Source organism: Argentina silus (assembly GCF_951799395.1).
Source record: "Argentina silus genome assembly, chromosome: 11".
Classification (NCBI taxonomy): Eukaryota; Metazoa; Chordata; class Actinopteri; order Argentiniformes; family Argentinidae; genus Argentina; species Argentina silus.
The window spans coordinates 1,693,061-1,709,177 of NC_139665.1; the positions used below are offsets into that span (position 1 = coordinate 1,693,061).

Genomic DNA, 16,117 nt, shown 5'->3' on the forward strand with positions numbered 1-16,117 from the left:
CCCTCGTGCATTGAGCCTTAAATACCCCCTCCAGTCAAAACACAAAACACAACATTTCACAACTGTTTTTTACAAATGTCAGACAAATCAATTTGAGGTAAATATATAGAAATGGCCTTTAAGAAGCTGGACCTGAAGTACAGTAGGTCACATTCCTCTAAGAACCGTCTGTGGTATTTCCACTGTAAACACACCAGAGCAATACACTCTTTACCCTGCCCCTCTGTCCTGGAGTTGACCTCCCCCCCAGGGTAGGGGTCGAAAATCAGAACTGGGGAACGCTGAAGTTATTCCTATAAGTGATGTACAGTAGTAACACTGTTATTACCAGTAATAAAGCTGTTATTACCCTAGAGCATTGTAGTAACAGTGTTATTACCCTAGTGCATCGTAGATACCCCCTCCCCCCCCCTCCTCTCCCCCTCTTCCTCTTCCTCCCCCTCTTCCTCTTAAGTCACAATGACTCAGTAGAAATTAGCAGCAGCTACCAGATGCAATCAATCCACTGATGTCTGTGTCCAAAAATGAACACAGGAAATAGGGGAGGAGTTGATTAAGTTTTAACATCAGAACTGGGTAACTGCCCCCACCGGGTCACAATGACTCAGGAGACTCTATTGAGTCACAATGACTCAGGAGAATCTATTGAGTCACAATGACTCAGTCCAAATGAACAGCAGCAACGAGATGAGTTCACACCACTGGATCAGACAGCAGCCACTGGACAGTGATACTTGACACCAACTACGGGTTCAGACGATGTTTGATGTACTTTATTTGAATTTCATGTGGTATTGTCTTTGTGTTAATCTGTGTTATCATTGTCTCTAGTGTGTTTATGACTGTTCTTTCCTGTGTCATGTGTTGTATGTTGTGGGTCATGTGCTGTATGTTGTGGGTCATGTGTTGTATGTTGTGGGTCATGTGCTGTATGTTGTGGGTCATGTGCTGTATGTTGTGGGTCATGTGTTGTATGTTGTGGGTCATGTGCTGTATGTTGTGGGTCATGTGTTGTATGTTGTGGGTCATGTGTTGTATGTTGTGGGTCATGTGCTGTATGTTGTGGGTCATGTGTTGTATGTTGTGGGTCATGTGCTGTATGTTGTGGGTCATGTGCTGTATGTTGTGGGTCATGTGTTGTATGTTGTGGGTCATGTGTTGTATGTTGTGGGTCATGTGCTGTATGTTGTGGGTCATGTGTTGTATGTTGTGGGTCATGTGCTGTATGTTGTGGGTCATGTGTTGTATGTTGTGGGTCATGTGTTGTATGTTGTGGGTCATGTGTTGTATGTTGTGGGTCATGTGCTGTATGTTGTGGGTCATGTGTTGTATGTTGTGGGTCATGTGTTGTATGTTGTGGGTCATGTGTTGTATGTTGTGGGTCATGTGTTGTATGTTGTGGGTCATGTGCTGTATGTTGTGGGTCATGTGCTGTATGTTGTGGGTCATGTGTTGTATGTTGTGGGTCATGTGCTGTATGTTGTGGGTCATGTGCTGTATGTTGTGGGTCATGTGTTGTATGTTGTGGGTCATGTGCTGTATGTTGTGGGTCATGTGTTGTATGTTGTGGGTCATGTGTTGTATGTTGTGGGTCATGTGTTGTATGTTGTGGGTCATGTGTTGTATGTTGTGGGTCATGTGTTGGAAGAGAAGAGAAGATGCTGGATAAGTCACAGCGAATGGGGATCCTGAGAAACTAAAACTAATCTAAACTAAAACGTAGACATTCGCCATCACAAAACGGACCCTTCTCGCCCCTCTCTTCCTCTTCCTCCTCCCTTCCCACACGGCCACAGCACGCCACACCTCCCCGGCGCCCCCTGCAGGACAGCAGCTAACGGGGATCCTGATAAACTAAACTAAACTAGTGATCACTCTTCAGGGGGTCATCATTTCATAGAACAGTGGACACAGGGTAGGGGTTGAAAATCAGAACTGGGGAACGCTGAAGTTATTCCTATAAGTGATGTACAGTAGTAACACTGTTATTACCAGTAATAAAGCTGTTATTACCCTAGAGCATTGTAGTAACAGTGTTATTACCCTAGTTCATCGTAGATACCCCCTCCCCCCTCCTTCCTCTCCCTCTCTTCCTCTCCCTCCCCCTCTCCCTCTCAAGTCACAATGAAATTAGCAGCAGCCACCAGACGCATTCAATCCACTCCCGTCTGCATCCAAAAGTAAACACAGGGAATAGGGGAGGAGCTGATTAAGTTTTAAAACCAGAACTGGGTAAAAGGGATCCTAATTGCACAGTAATGGAGTTGTGTTCTTACGTGGAGCAGTGGAGCTTAAAGACCCCCTCCAGTCAAAACACAACATTTCATGTTGTAAGTATAAGTATATCCATGTTCTTTCATCCCAGGATGACACAACACACCACTGCCACTCTGGGCTGGTTAAAGGGTAGTTTGTTAAGAACGACACTCAGTAAGCCGGCTAGTACTGCTTCTCAGAGTCACAGCAGTGGGACTAACAGTGCATACAGGGCCCTGCGTAAGTAATGGGACAGTGAAGCATTTTGATCTTCTTTTGGCTCTACACTGCAGACGTTTGGATTTGAAATCAAACATTTACTGTGAGGTTAAAGTAGAGATTCTCAGCTTTTATTTGATGGTATTTGTGTATATATTGGTTTCAACATTCAGAAATGACAACACTTTTTATGCATAGTCCCCCTGTTTTAGGGTACCCAAAAGTAATGGGACAATTGGCTTGGCAGGAGACACAATATTGTTTGCGTTGCTGAATTTAATTATTGGAAATGTATTTGTTGTGTTTTGTGACTGCAGTTAGTAACATTTAGTAGTGGAACTGTTTTTACAAATGTCAGACAAATCAATTTGAGGTAAATATATAGAAATGGCCTTTAAGAAGCTGGACCTGAAGTACAGTAGGTCACATTCCTCTAAGAACCGTCTGTGGTATTTCCACTGTAAACACACCAGAGCAATACACTCTTTACCCTGCCCCTCTGTCCTGGAGTTGACCTCCCCACCCCCCTCCTCCTCTTCCCCCTCTTCCTCTCCCTCTCTTCCTCTCCCTCCCCCTCTCCCTCTCAAGTCACAATGAAATTAGCAGCAGCCACCAGACGCATTCAAACCAGTCACGCCTGCGTCCAAAAGTAAACACAGGGAATAGGGGAGGAGCTGATTAAGTTTTAAAACCAGAACTGGGTAAAAGGGATCCTAATTGCACAGTAATGGAGTTATGTTCTTACATCCAGTCAAAACACAACATTTCATGTTGTAAGTATAAGTATATCCATGTTCTTTCATCCCAGGATGACACAACACACCACTGCCACTCTGGGCTGGTTAAAGGGTGGTTTGTTAAGAACAACCCTCAGTAAGCCGGCTAGTACTGCTTCTCAGAGTCACAGCAGTGGGACTAACAGAGCATGTATGACCTATGACCTGTACGCTGTATTTCTCTTTTTATCTCTCTTTTTCTCCCTCTCTGTTCCCCCCTCCCCTCCCCCCTCCCCCTCCCTCTCTGTCCCCCCCCCCTCCTCCCTCTCCCCTCCCCCTCCCTCTCTGTTCCACCCCCCCTCCCCCCTTCCTCTCCCCTCCCTCTCTGTTCCCCCCTCCTCCCTCTCCCCTCCCCCTCCCTCTCTGTCCCCCCCCCCTCCTCCCTCTCCCCTCCCCCTCCCTCTCTGTTCCACCCCCCCTCCTCCCTCTCCCCTCCCCCTCCCTCTCTGTTCCCCCCCCTCCTCCCTCTCCCCTCCCCCTCCCTCTCTGTTCCACCCCCCCTCCCCCCTCCCTCTCCCCTCCCCCTCCCTCTCTGTTCCACCCCCCCTCCCCCCTCCCTCTCAAGGGGGACACGTGTTGCAGTGGGGCGTTTGACTTCAATCTCAGGTTATTACGCTAGCAACTGAGATTCTGGCCTAGTTCTTCCTGAGCCTATCACGGGGAGGCTCAATCTGATCTCACTCGGCTTTGAAGAGCCAATCAAATCCATTCATGTCTAATGCAGGAAGTGGTCAAACCGTATTGATCAGCTTTGACCGTTCATTCGACACTACAACAAACAACAGAGGTAGGGGTACCCAGAAGCCCCTGGGCTCTACTGACAGTCGATCGTCGAGATGAAGAGTCAGAATGGCACACTAAGTCACTGCACGCCAGGGGAGGCTGGGGGAGGTAGAAATCGGAGGACGCGCTCATTGTAATGCATGAAACAGAATGAGGAATGGTATCAAACACGCATACCGTTCCTCTTTCCATTCCATGCATTACAATGAGCACGTCCTCCGATTTCTACCTCCCCCAGCCTCCCCTAGCCTCCCCTGCAGCATGGTATTTCTAGACCAATGCAATAAATCTAGCAGTTACATTGTACCGCTGGATCAGTAATGGAAGCAGCACAGAACAGAGAGGGTGACTCACTCAGCTACACATACACATCACACCACGCCCACCACAGCGATGTGTTACACCAGGAGACGGAGCAGACCAAGGCAGGGGAGGCTGGTGGGGGGGAACATCTGAGGAAAGGGCTCATTGTCTTTTTTTTTTATTTAACCTTTATTCATACAGGGGAAAACACACTGAGGCCAAGGCCTCTTTTCAACACAGTTAAATACAGAAATCAAGACATCATATAAAACCACAATATATCAAGAGAAACAATCACATCCTTCGCCAAAGAAATCCTCAGTCAACACCCTAAACTGCCCGAGCGGCACCAGAACAACCAACTGTAATGTAGTTCTGTAGTTCCAGCAGTGAGGAGCACCACAACTAAGGGCAGATTTACCCAGTTCGCTGGAGACCCGAGGAACCTCAAGAGTTAACCAACTCTGAGAACGAGTTAGGTAATTTATGTTCTTGAATTTTAATAATGAGGTTAGCTAAGCCGGGCGTTTATGCAGGACGGCTTTATACACAAAAAGGGATAATGAAGAGATCTACTTTAACTCGTTAAGGGACTTTAACGAATGCCTGGGAGAGATCTATAAATAATATTTTTTTTCTGATCTAGGCAATTTAACACATCATCTAAGACAAGCGTAGCCGCTGAGAGCTGCTGTGACCAGGTCCAAAGCCAGGTGGGAGCACATTGAGAACAGAATGAGAAATGGTTATTTGCTGGGATCTCACCAGGGGCTAATACTATGGAATAGAAAACAAGGTAACTTGGATGCTGTGTGTTATGTATCTAGGTTGGAGGGGTTACCACCTTTATGGAGAGGGAGCACGTGACCCGCCTTCCAAACCTCAGAGACAGCACCTGAGATAACAGTCAGATTAAATGTGTCAATGTCTCCAATCAGAGCAGCCAAAGCAGGTCGTCCAGATCAGGACTTTTGTTTACATCAGTTTCAAGCAGGACATCTAGTACATCGATCCCGCATAGAACGGAATGAGGAATAGTATCAAACAGGTGTGATTTCTACCTCCACCAGCCTCCCCTGGTATACGGGTACATGACTCTGATCTCTGCATGGATCTGGATCAGTAATCATTCAGTGTGGTACAATCATACAAAGGTTGACTGACGGTTTGAGTATGGAAGCATATACCTGCCAGAATTACATCTTCAAAAAGTGGCAAATGGTTAATCACTATCATGTTTATAATTCCTTTCCCCAAATATATATGCAATGTTTTAGACACAATGAACATTTAAATTCAAAACTCTATCCATTTTATGACTGAGTAATATTCATAATTGACAAATGTTGGTAAAAGTCGACATTTGTTGGTAAAAGTATTCCAAGCAAGCTGTACATTTTCGGCTACTCTGTTTAATGTGATCACATGATTTAGAATAAGTAGCAGAACTTACCTCTCCCGCCATGTTCAGGAAATAGGTCTGATGTCCACTAAGAAACAGCTGCTCTCGATGGAGGATCCAGAAACAAGAAGACGAGCAGAGATGTTCCAGAGGAGAACGCCGGCGGGTCCCGCCTTGTCTTCAACGCTGCAACAACGAGGAAGTGATTAATCGCTGTCCATGGTTCTGGATATCACTCACACTGCTGGAACTCTTGACCATACATCCTTACAAGTATCCTAGGCCTATCTAGTTCAAGGTCTTTACCTTGAGATACAGTTAGTTTGTTGGATGCAATGTGAATATTTAACCCTACGTTGTTACAGAGGCTGTAATGAAACCGATCAATTAGAATATATGCCAATTAACCAGTTAGTCGACTAGTCACTATACAAAACAGAGAAAGTGTTGGTGTATGTAGGCAACAATGTCCGTAAAACTACCATAAATGCACTATTTATTGAGGCCTAGACTAATCAATATTTTTTGTAATAACAGGTTATTGGGAATGTGCTGCATAAGTCAAGTAATTGGAGATATTCACCAGTCGTGACCAGAAGAACCAGGGCTCGTCCTCCAGAATGGATGCGGTATCACCGCTCCTCGTTGTAATTCTCCTCCTATACGTTGAGGGTGAGAGACGTGACCACACGCACGTTTGCTTTGACGAAATGCCCCCGGGTTTACGTCAACCAACCTATCAACAACCAGATGCGTGAAGTCCTCGTTCAGTAATCCGTGAGTGGGTTCGTTTGCGTCACCCACGGGCAGGAGGCGTGTGTCTCCACGGTTTTAACGGTCCCGTTTCCCGGGGATGCAGCGGCGGTCCCCGGTTACACGCAGCGCATCCACTGGCCTCCCATGATGCTCCGCGCGGGCGACCTTGAGAGGATCAGCTGATGATGGGTGGTGCTGATGCGACGTATGACGCCACCGATAAACAAACCTCTCCTCTCATCCTTCTCTCCTCTCCTCTCCTCTCCTCTCCTCTCACCCTTCTCTCCTCTCCTCTCCTCTCCTCTCCTCTCCTCTCCTCTCCTCTCCTCTCATCCTTCTCTCCTCTCATCCTCCTCTCCTCTCCTCTCCTCTCCTCTCCTCTCCTCTCCTCTCCTCTCCTCTTCTCTCCTCTCCTCTCCTCTTCTCTTCTCTCCTCTCCTCTCCTCTCATCGCAATAAACTCTTTTTGGTATAGAATACATATTTGTAGTGGGTCATATGTGTTACAATCAGTACATGAGTCATAACAGGAGTGTGAGCCCAAAGAGAGTAATCCATAAAATGGAGTTAGCAGCGACACCTGGTGGCCAAGTATGTGATGTGAGGGTAGGAACACGTAGACTAGAAATCAAATAACGATACTGGAAAGAAGGCCACTGTTGGGATTGATCATTGCATCAAGGAAAAAGATGAGAATAAGATGTTTTGATTATGACAGCGCCTTTACCAGACACACGGGCCTGTCCTGTTCCCTTCTGCCCTGTCCTGCCCTGCCCTGCCCCCTCCTGCCCTGCCCTCTTCTGTCCTGTTCCCTTCTGCCCTGCCCTGCCCTGCCCTGCCCTCTTCTGTCCTGTCCTGTTCCCTTCTGCCCTGCTCTCTCCTGTCCTGCCCTGGTCTCACAATAAGAGTTAGTTGTCTCATAATAAACACACAGGAGACACAAGAAGAACATGACCAAAAGGCATTTCTGTACATTAAATATGGATAATTTATTTAATTTATCATTTTTACAGAAACATCAAAATGCTTGGCATAAACATGTTTGGTGGTCATAAGGCAGTTCGGAGGTCGGAGGTCAGGGAAATGGAGGCGGGCCAATGGAAGAGTTCATGAAATGTGTCCATTTAGATTCTTCCAGCAAAACTTCCAGCTTCGATCTGCTCATCCCATTTTTGCACCTGAGAGAGAGAGAGAGAGATAGAGAGAGAGACACAGAGAGATACAGAGAGAGAGAGACAGAGAGAGAGAGACAGAGAGAGAGAGAGAGAGAGAGAAAGTTAAACCAAATGATTCTATCACTGAATCTCCCTTTTCCTGTCTTAGGTTAGGGGTTAAGGATCAGGGGTTAGGGTTAGGGGTTAAGGATCAGGGGTTAGGGTTAGGGGTTAAGGGAGACCTACCCAGCTCATGGTTTAGGGGTTAGGGGGTTAGGGTTAGGGGTGACCTACCCAGCTCATGGTTTAGGGGTTAGGTTAGGGTTAGGGGTTAGAGTTAAGGGTTAGGTTAGGGTTAAGGGTTAGGGGTTAAGGGTGACCTACCCAGCTCATGGTTTAGGGGTTAGGGTTTAGGGTTAAGGGTTAGGGGTTAGGGTTAAGGGTTAGGTTAGGGTTAGGGGTTAGGGGTTAAGGGTGACCTACCCAGCTCATGGGACACAGGCTCTTGTAGACTCTCTGGTACCAGTCACAGAGAGACACGTCCTGGCCTTTCTCTGACAGGGCCTTGTTACACCTGTGGAAGTCTGGTGGACAGGAGGAGACATGGCAGAGCTGTTGTTGTCTGACAGGGCCTTGTTCCACCTGTAAGATCTGTACATTGGTGTCTGTTACAGGTGATATGACTGGTGTTTGTTACAGGTGATATGACTGGTGTTTGTTACAGGTGATATGACTGGTGTCTGTTACAGGTAAAGGTAAATGGAGGTGGGGTTGTTACCCATGTAGTTCTGGAAGCAGTTGCGAGTCTGGTTGGTGTTGGGGAACCGGGCATCGAAAGGGGCCGTCCGGTAGTTCTTGATCTTCTCGTGGATAACGTCAGCCATCTCCTCAGCTGTCAATCTGCCGGGTACAAACACATCACGCTCCATCACTCAGAGTCAGGAGGAGGTTTTTTTTATCATTTTTATTTCGATACATGGTAAAGAGGAGGATGCTATCTGGCTGTTATCTGGATATTGATCACGGCTTCTGGAACCCCCCTCCTGTTACTATCGGTAAGTTAGTTTATATTGGATGTTCTGTTTTCACTCTTAAACCCAGCGTGACATATCTGACAATTATATATTCATAATCAGTGGCGTATCAGTATATATATATATATATATATATATATATTTTTTTTTTTTTTTTTTTTTATCTTCTGCTGCTTTCCATCCCACTTTCATTGAGACACACTCAATAGTTGTGTTTTGTACAGTCCAAACAACAGCCTCATACTGCATAATGACCCATATAGGCGGGATTTAGACCCAGCAGCAATTAAGCAGCAATATATTGTTGCTTAAACTCACTAGCTTTGGTTACTAGGGACTGGTGAACGTTTTCCACCCTAAAATAACTCTCCCATAACCAGCTGGGAGTTTTTAGATATTCTCTATTGCGAAGGAGCGCTTTTATTTTGAAGTTTTCGCCAAACCGGAAGTGACCTTAAACAGCGACACCACGGAGCTGCGGGGCTAAGTGCGGCGGGGGTAACGGCTGTCAACCAGATGCGTTCATTGGGACTCGTTAATACGATCCTGTCGAAGTCGTTGACGTATATATACACACATACACACACACACACACACAGAGAGCATATATACATTACACACACACACACAGAGCATATATACATTACATTTCACACACACACACACACAGAGCATATATACATTACATTTCACACACACACACACACAGAGCATATATACATTACATTTCACACACACACACACACACACACACACACACACAGAGCATATATACATTACATTTCTCTCACACACACACACACACACACACACACACACACACATTACATTTCACACACACACAGAGCATATATACATAGAGCACACACAGAGAGAGCATATATACATAGAGCACACACACAGAGAGAGAGAGCATATATACATAGAGCACACACACACAGAGAGAGAGCATATATACATAGAGCACACACAGAGAGAGAGCATATATACATAGAGCACACACAGAGAGAGAGCATATATACATAGAGCACACACAGAGAGAGAGCATATATACATAGCGCACACAGCTTAGCTCGTATGTGACAGCTGACTACTGCTGACTGGCCGAGTTCCTCCTGGCGTTGGAAAACAAAACTACACCTTTAAATCTCCCTTCAGTTCAGCCGCACGAAACACCAGCGGTTCCAAACGCAGAATAACTCAAATAATAATAAGAATAATTCAGTTTACCTCCGCTAGACAAATATGATGTGCCGACCGCTGAAGGTGTTCTCTGACCGTCACAGCGCAAAGCACAGTGGGACGGTGGAGGACTCGACGCCTCCGCCGGGACGGTACCGCCGCCTGCTGGAGACAGGACGTCAACGCAACCGCTGTATTTAAAATAACCAGAGACCAAAATGATGCTCATCTTTGAACCCCAGCGTCAATAAAACAGCCTTCTAAGTGACCATTACCCCCGGAATGCCCTGAATGCACAGATTTCAGAATACAGGTGTACATGCTGTAAGGGAGATCTATGGTATCTGTGTTCCGTTTAAAACATTTAGAAGTAGTGCATATGAATAAAGGAACCACAAATTCTGTAATCCTCTCTATGTATTATTTGTGTTTTTATGGGTTTGTAATTCTAAGTATTAACATTGTTTTCTGGTTGTATCGTTGTATATCTGTCATGATGATGAATGGAAAGAAAACATTCATTTTCAACCAAAGGACAACCTTGTCACAATGTTGGATGATGACTGTCATAAGCTGACATTTAGAAAACTGTAGCAACCTACGCGCAATCATGTACCAATGTTAGCTGATGAGCATCACATGACAACCTTAAGTCAACGTTGAAAAATAACCGTCACGTTACGACACTGAAGAAACTGTAAATTCCTACCGACTGTGACTGAACAACAGCTGTCACATAACAACATCAATACAACATGGCAACAGCTACAGACATCAATACAACATGGCAACAGCTACAGAGCCTCAGCTTTGGCATTATGACATTTAAAAAAGAAAACTGTACAAGAAAATGTGTTTTGGACCGTTGCACAATGAAAAATGCCCATGGGGTAGAGTGTCTCATACTGTCAACAGACACAAAAAGAAAACTATAATTTCTTACGGACACACCATGTCAAACACAATTACCCAGGCTGGAACCTGAGCTATTTTCTGTAGGTCAAATTTACTGAGTCATTTTGTTACCCTGCGGTGTTTTGGGCAGACCCGGGTCCAGAGATCCTACTGTCGCCTGGCTGTAAGACGCTCATCCTCCATGTGTGGTGAGAGAACTCTGAACGCACGGAACAGATCCAGTACTTCTGAGTGCAGGGGAGGCTGGTGGAGGTAGACATCGGAAACAAAGTGTCTGACACCATTCCTCATTCCGTTCCCTGCATTACAACGACCCCGTCCTCCGATGTCTACCTCCACCAGCCTCTCCTGTCTGAGTTCCACCTCACAAATGAGAACAGAGACGGTGTCTCGTCTGCAGCTACATGCAAAACACATGTGATAGCAGAGGCAGTGAGGCAGGCTGCAGGATGGTCATCTGCAGGGACGGTTAATCCACCCAAGGTTATTTATTCAGCCTCGTGTTTTGTTCATTGCCTCTGAATGCAAACACGTATCTAAGGGTTTAATAAGCTGCTGGTAACATCGGTGTAGAGAAAATGTAAATAATTGAATATCTGTGGTTCTTCATGTGTCTGGGTGATGTCTTGGCATGTACAGTAGCTGATGGAGATTGTCCATGTGAAACGCTGTACAACCCTAAGACCCTTGTCCAGAAGCACTACAGATGCTGACATAGCAGCTGGGATTCTTTTAACCTTTGACTTCGACAGCATAACAGCTTATCTATGCTTTAACCTTTGTCCTCAAGAGCTGTCAAACATTCACCTCACTCACTCACTCACTCATTCACTCACTCACTCTCTCACTCATTCACTCATTCACTCACTCACTCACTCTCTCACTCACTCACTCACTCATTCACTCATTCACTCACTCACTCACTCTCTCACTCACTCACTCACTCACTCTCTCACTCACTCACTCACTCATTCACTCATTCACTCACTCACTCACTCTCTCACTCATTCACTCATTCACTCACTCACTCACTCTCTCACTCATTCACTCATTCACTCACTCACTCACTCACATCTTAAACCATAATCATAACATTCACCTCACTCACTCACATCTTAATCCATAATCATAACAGTTTCGTCCCCGTCCCCCCCAAAAAAAACACGGCTTAATTTATGCTGTTGAGCGATCCCATTTGTAGCTGGTGTGTGAGAGGTTTGTTTTGAGAGCAGGTAACTGACTGACTGCCAGCCTCAGGATTTGAATGACTCCAACAGCACCACGCGCTTATCAGCTCGCCTGGCTACACAGGCAAATACCCTGGCCACTCCGGGGTGGAGAGGGCTGCCAGACGCAGCCAAAAACAACACAGGCCTGGAGGGGAAACCACCGCGGGGTCGAGCCTGCCCAGAGTACATCTACAACAACAGAGGTTTCACAATACCCAGAGTCTGTTATACACCCACAGTAAAATAACCCTCCTACCAGATAAATAGGTCATAGGTTAACCTCACAGGCCACAGGTTAACTACACAGCCTGTATGATGATAGTTTCACCTATAGAAGTGAGTGTCCTCCCTATAGGGGATTTTACACTTGCACCACAAAATAATAATCACATAATAAACAAAAGCAATGTCTAATACCACTCTTAATAGAGGGGGAGTCATGGGCGGAGGGGGGGTGGTAAACTAATGAGGGACACTTAAAGGTAGAGGAGGGACTCTTAATTTAAAGGAGGGACTCTTAATTTAAACTTAAACTTAAACTGAAAGCCCTATTTGAGTAATTTCCGCCTAAAAACCAGACCCAAACTAAACTGCTTATAACATTAGAAATATGATGATCAGATGCAGAAGCAGGATGCCATTTCATAGGTAACACCTTGTTTTGTGTGGATATGCTCAGATCATAGTTCAGAATAACATACTACACATGACAAGGAGAGAAAGTAAATAACAATCAAATTAATAATCAAATGAAAGCAGAATTTGGGCCCAATTATAACACAGACATTTTGCTAACAGACCTTTTTATGTTAAAACGAATATTAAAAACACAAATCTCAGTTCATGAAATATGCAATTATTTTTTATTCAAAATCAAATGAATACAAATATGAAACAGTTGTGCAGATCCTCGCTCAAGTTTTACAATCGGCTCACACGTTTGGCTTACACACACAGGACATACGACATGGGACAGCAACCAAACACCTGGTAATTGATTAATAAAAGGTAGTTCAATATTTACAGTCATCAACAAAAAAAGAGAAGAACTATTGAGTGTGTCTATTGAGTGTGTCTTTATGTACAGTACAGATTAAAATGGACACCAAAGGCGAGATTAAGCAAAGTTCTAGTAGCCGTGCATAGATTTGCGCTTTTACAAAACCGTCACGCCGTCACTGTGTTTCATCTACTTCTACAAGCTCCACTTGTACCAGAATGTGTGTCTAAGGAGTCCTGACGGTAACGAAAGAGAAACACTTACAAACATGTTTGTTAAAAGTCACATATATTTGGCCCACTATCAGTAAAGAAAGAATAAAAATGGAGCATGGGTTTCAAGTGCTCACCTTGGCATTACGATTGAAGTTATAAAACAGTCCAGACCCTAACTAGTATCTCCAGACGGGACGGGGGGGGACGGGTGGACGGGGGGACGGGTGGACGGGGGGACGGGTGGACGGGGGGGACTAGGGGGACGGGTGGACGGGACGGGGAGATGGGGGTGACGGGGGGATGGGGGGACGGGGGTGACGGGGGGACGGGGGGGACGGGGGGGACGGGGGGACGGTGGTGACGGGCGGACGGGGGGACGGGGGGACGGGGGTGACGGGGGTGACGGGCGGACGGGGGTGACGGGGAGACGGGGGGACGGGGGTGACGGGCGGACGGGGGGACGGGGGGACGGGGGTGACGGGCGGACGGGGGGACGGGGGTGACGGGCGGACGGGGGGACGGGGGTGACGGGGGGACGGGGGGACGGGGGTGACGGGGGGACGGGGGTGACGGGCGGACGGGGGGACGGGGGTGACGGGCGGACGGGCGGACGGGGGGACGGGGGTGACGGGCGGACGGGGGGACGGGGGTGACGGGCGGACGGGGGGACGGGGGGACGGAGCGGCGGTAGCCAGGGGGCGTGTCCAGCTGAGATTCCTAACCTATCACCATGGCAACAACAGAGCTCCCTCTGACGATCGGTGAAAGGACGTAGTCTTCATACCGCGGAACCGGGGGCAAAGTACACAAATACAAAACATCATGCCCCAAATTGATTTGCTTTACACAAGAGGAGTAAGGAGAGTATAGAGGAGGTGATTTCTGTTACAGTTGACTATATTTACAATAAACAACATAATTTACAACCTTGTAATTCTATATACATATTCATATGTGTATATACATAAACATATTCGATGTGTATTCTTGTTTATAGAGTTTATAGAATGTAACATGCATTAAAAAAGCATGGAATCCAACCTCTGACAAAAACTGTACAATATTCTTCATGTAAGTATTACATCTCCAGTACAGAATCTGTGTTTTAAACCAATGCATGCCTGCATGTGTTTCTCTGTCCATGTTGTTTTGAGTGCATGTGTGTATGAATTTATGAATGTATTTGAGAGCGTGTGTGTGTGCATTTGTGAATGTATTTGAGAGCGTGTGTGTGTGTGATGATGTGTGTGTGTGTGTGTGTGTCATGGTGTGTGTGTGTGTGTGTGTGTCATTGTGTGTGTGCGTGTGTGTGAAATGGTGTGTGTGTGTGCGTGTGTGCGTGCGTGCACACATGCACACGTGTGTCTGTCCTGTGTGTGATGGTGTGTGTGTGTGTGTGCGTCTGTGTGTGTGTGTGTGTGATGGTGTGTGTGTGTGTGTGTGAGTGTGTGTGCGTGCGTGTGTATGTGTGTGTGTGTGTGTGTGTGTGCGTCTGTGTGTGTGTGTGTGTGTGATGGTGTGTGAGTGTGTGTGTGTGCGCGTGCGTGTGCATGTGTGTGTGTGTGTGCTGCCGACAGCAACAGTCTGGATCAGAGCTCTACTCCTCACATAAATCCCACTGTAAGCCACGGGTTGCCATGACGACGTCAGCATTACCTGAGACCTCTTGACAGCCGGTTCACCTGTAGTTCTGCAGCCGGCGCCGGTCCACATGTCAGACATGCTCCTACATCAAAACCTGTCGCCATTTTGGAGCAGAGAGACAGGTTGATCCACATCACCAAGCCCAGCCGTGTCACAGACATGGCAGAGCTCTGAAACAATGTCATGCTTTTTTACGGAAAAAAAAACACATTTTCATACTGACAAAAAAAAAAAAGTCATGTTTTTGCTGATGGACATATGGTAGCATAACCCCTAACTAACATGTGCAGAGCTACTTAGTGGCTGTGGAAATGTGTTAATGTGTTTGTTGTACGAGCTGATATCCAGAAATAGACGTCTAACATCTCTCTGGTAGAGCTGTGCTGACCCGTCTCAATCAAGGTGAGGCTGGTGGAGGTAGAAATCGGAGAACTGGCCCATTGTAATTCATGGAACGAAATAAGACAGTTTGGTACCATTCCTTATTCCATAACATGCATTACAATGAGCCCGTCCTCCGATGTCTACCTCCACCAGCCTCCCCTGGTCTCAAGGACAGTCTAAGAGTCACAAACAGAAGTCCTAGAAGCAACCCCCATCTTCATATACAAAAAACAAAAAGACAGTGTTCTGTATGGTGTGTATTGTCTCTCACATCCAATTATGAAAGCATCACCGTGGTCCTTCAGGACAAAGACTCTCCATGGCGACAGCATGGCCCTGTTTTGAGGGCCTCTAACCTGTCCTCTTCATCATCAGAGTAGGTGAGTATCATGCCAAAGTGCTTTCCCTTCAGTCATTTGACATCGTATACAAGACATGTTGTATACAGAAGACATGAACAAGGCATGTCGTACACAGAAAGACAGCAACATCTGGAGTCGTCCACTGTGAGAACCGTTTCCCAGCGTAATATCATTATTATCATTAATCTCATTATCATCATTAATATCATTAATATCCCAGCGCCGTTTCAATGTTTTTATTCTTCAAGCACCGAAGTACTGTCATAAAGAGCTTTACTACGCAAGCCCGCCAGCGGAGGCCGGTGGAGGTAGGAATCGGAGGACGGGGCTCATTGTAATTCATGGAACGGAATTAGGAATGGAATTGATTTGATTCATTCCTCATTCCGTTCCATGCTTTACAATGAGCACCGTCCTCCGATTTCTGCCTCCACCAGCCTCCCCTGTAGCCCGTTTAGAGACGGGGAATCCTGTCAGCTGTCTGGGATCCCTGGAGCAGCAGCG

At 46.3% G+C, this 16,117-nt stretch overlaps 2 protein-coding genes across 4 annotated transcripts in view; both read right to left on the reverse strand.

Moving 5' to 3' along the window:
- LOC310812108 (solute carrier family 2, facilitated glucose transporter member 3-like) overlaps nucleotides 1-11 on the reverse strand; it is a gene marked incomplete at both ends in the record, with an annotated part of 8,280 nt that extends 8,269 nt beyond the window's left edge. The window contains one exon of the mRNA XM_083680527.1: nucleotides 2-11. Coding sequence (XP_083536653.1) covers nucleotides 2-11 — 10 coding nt within the window. The remainder of the gene's footprint in view (nucleotide 1) is intronic.
- A 7,471-nt stretch (nucleotides 12-7,482) lies between these two features.
- On the reverse strand, nucleotides 7,483-10,935 carry LOC310812287 (cytochrome c oxidase subunit 6B1-like). 3 transcript variants are annotated; one of them, XM_083680767.1, is made up of 4 exons: nucleotides 10,891-10,935; nucleotides 8,427-8,548; nucleotides 8,132-8,232; nucleotides 7,483-7,672 (listed from the first exon to the last, which is right to left on the reverse strand). In XM_083680767.1, the coding sequence occupies exons 2-4, from the start codon at nucleotides 8,530-8,532 to the stop codon at nucleotides 7,619-7,621; spliced, it is 261 nt and encodes an 86-aa protein (XP_083536893.1). In that variant the 5' UTR covers nucleotides 8,533-8,548; nucleotides 10,891-10,935; the 3' UTR covers nucleotides 7,483-7,618. The 3 variants fall into 3 exon arrangements, with proteins under 3 accessions (XP_083536893.1, XP_083536891.1, XP_083536892.1); XM_083680765.1 differs by lacking the exon at nucleotides 10,891-10,935 and adding an exon at nucleotides 9,913-10,018; XM_083680766.1 differs by lacking the exon at nucleotides 10,891-10,935 and adding an exon at nucleotides 9,746-9,827.
- Nucleotides 10,936-16,117: the final 5,182 nt, after the last annotated feature.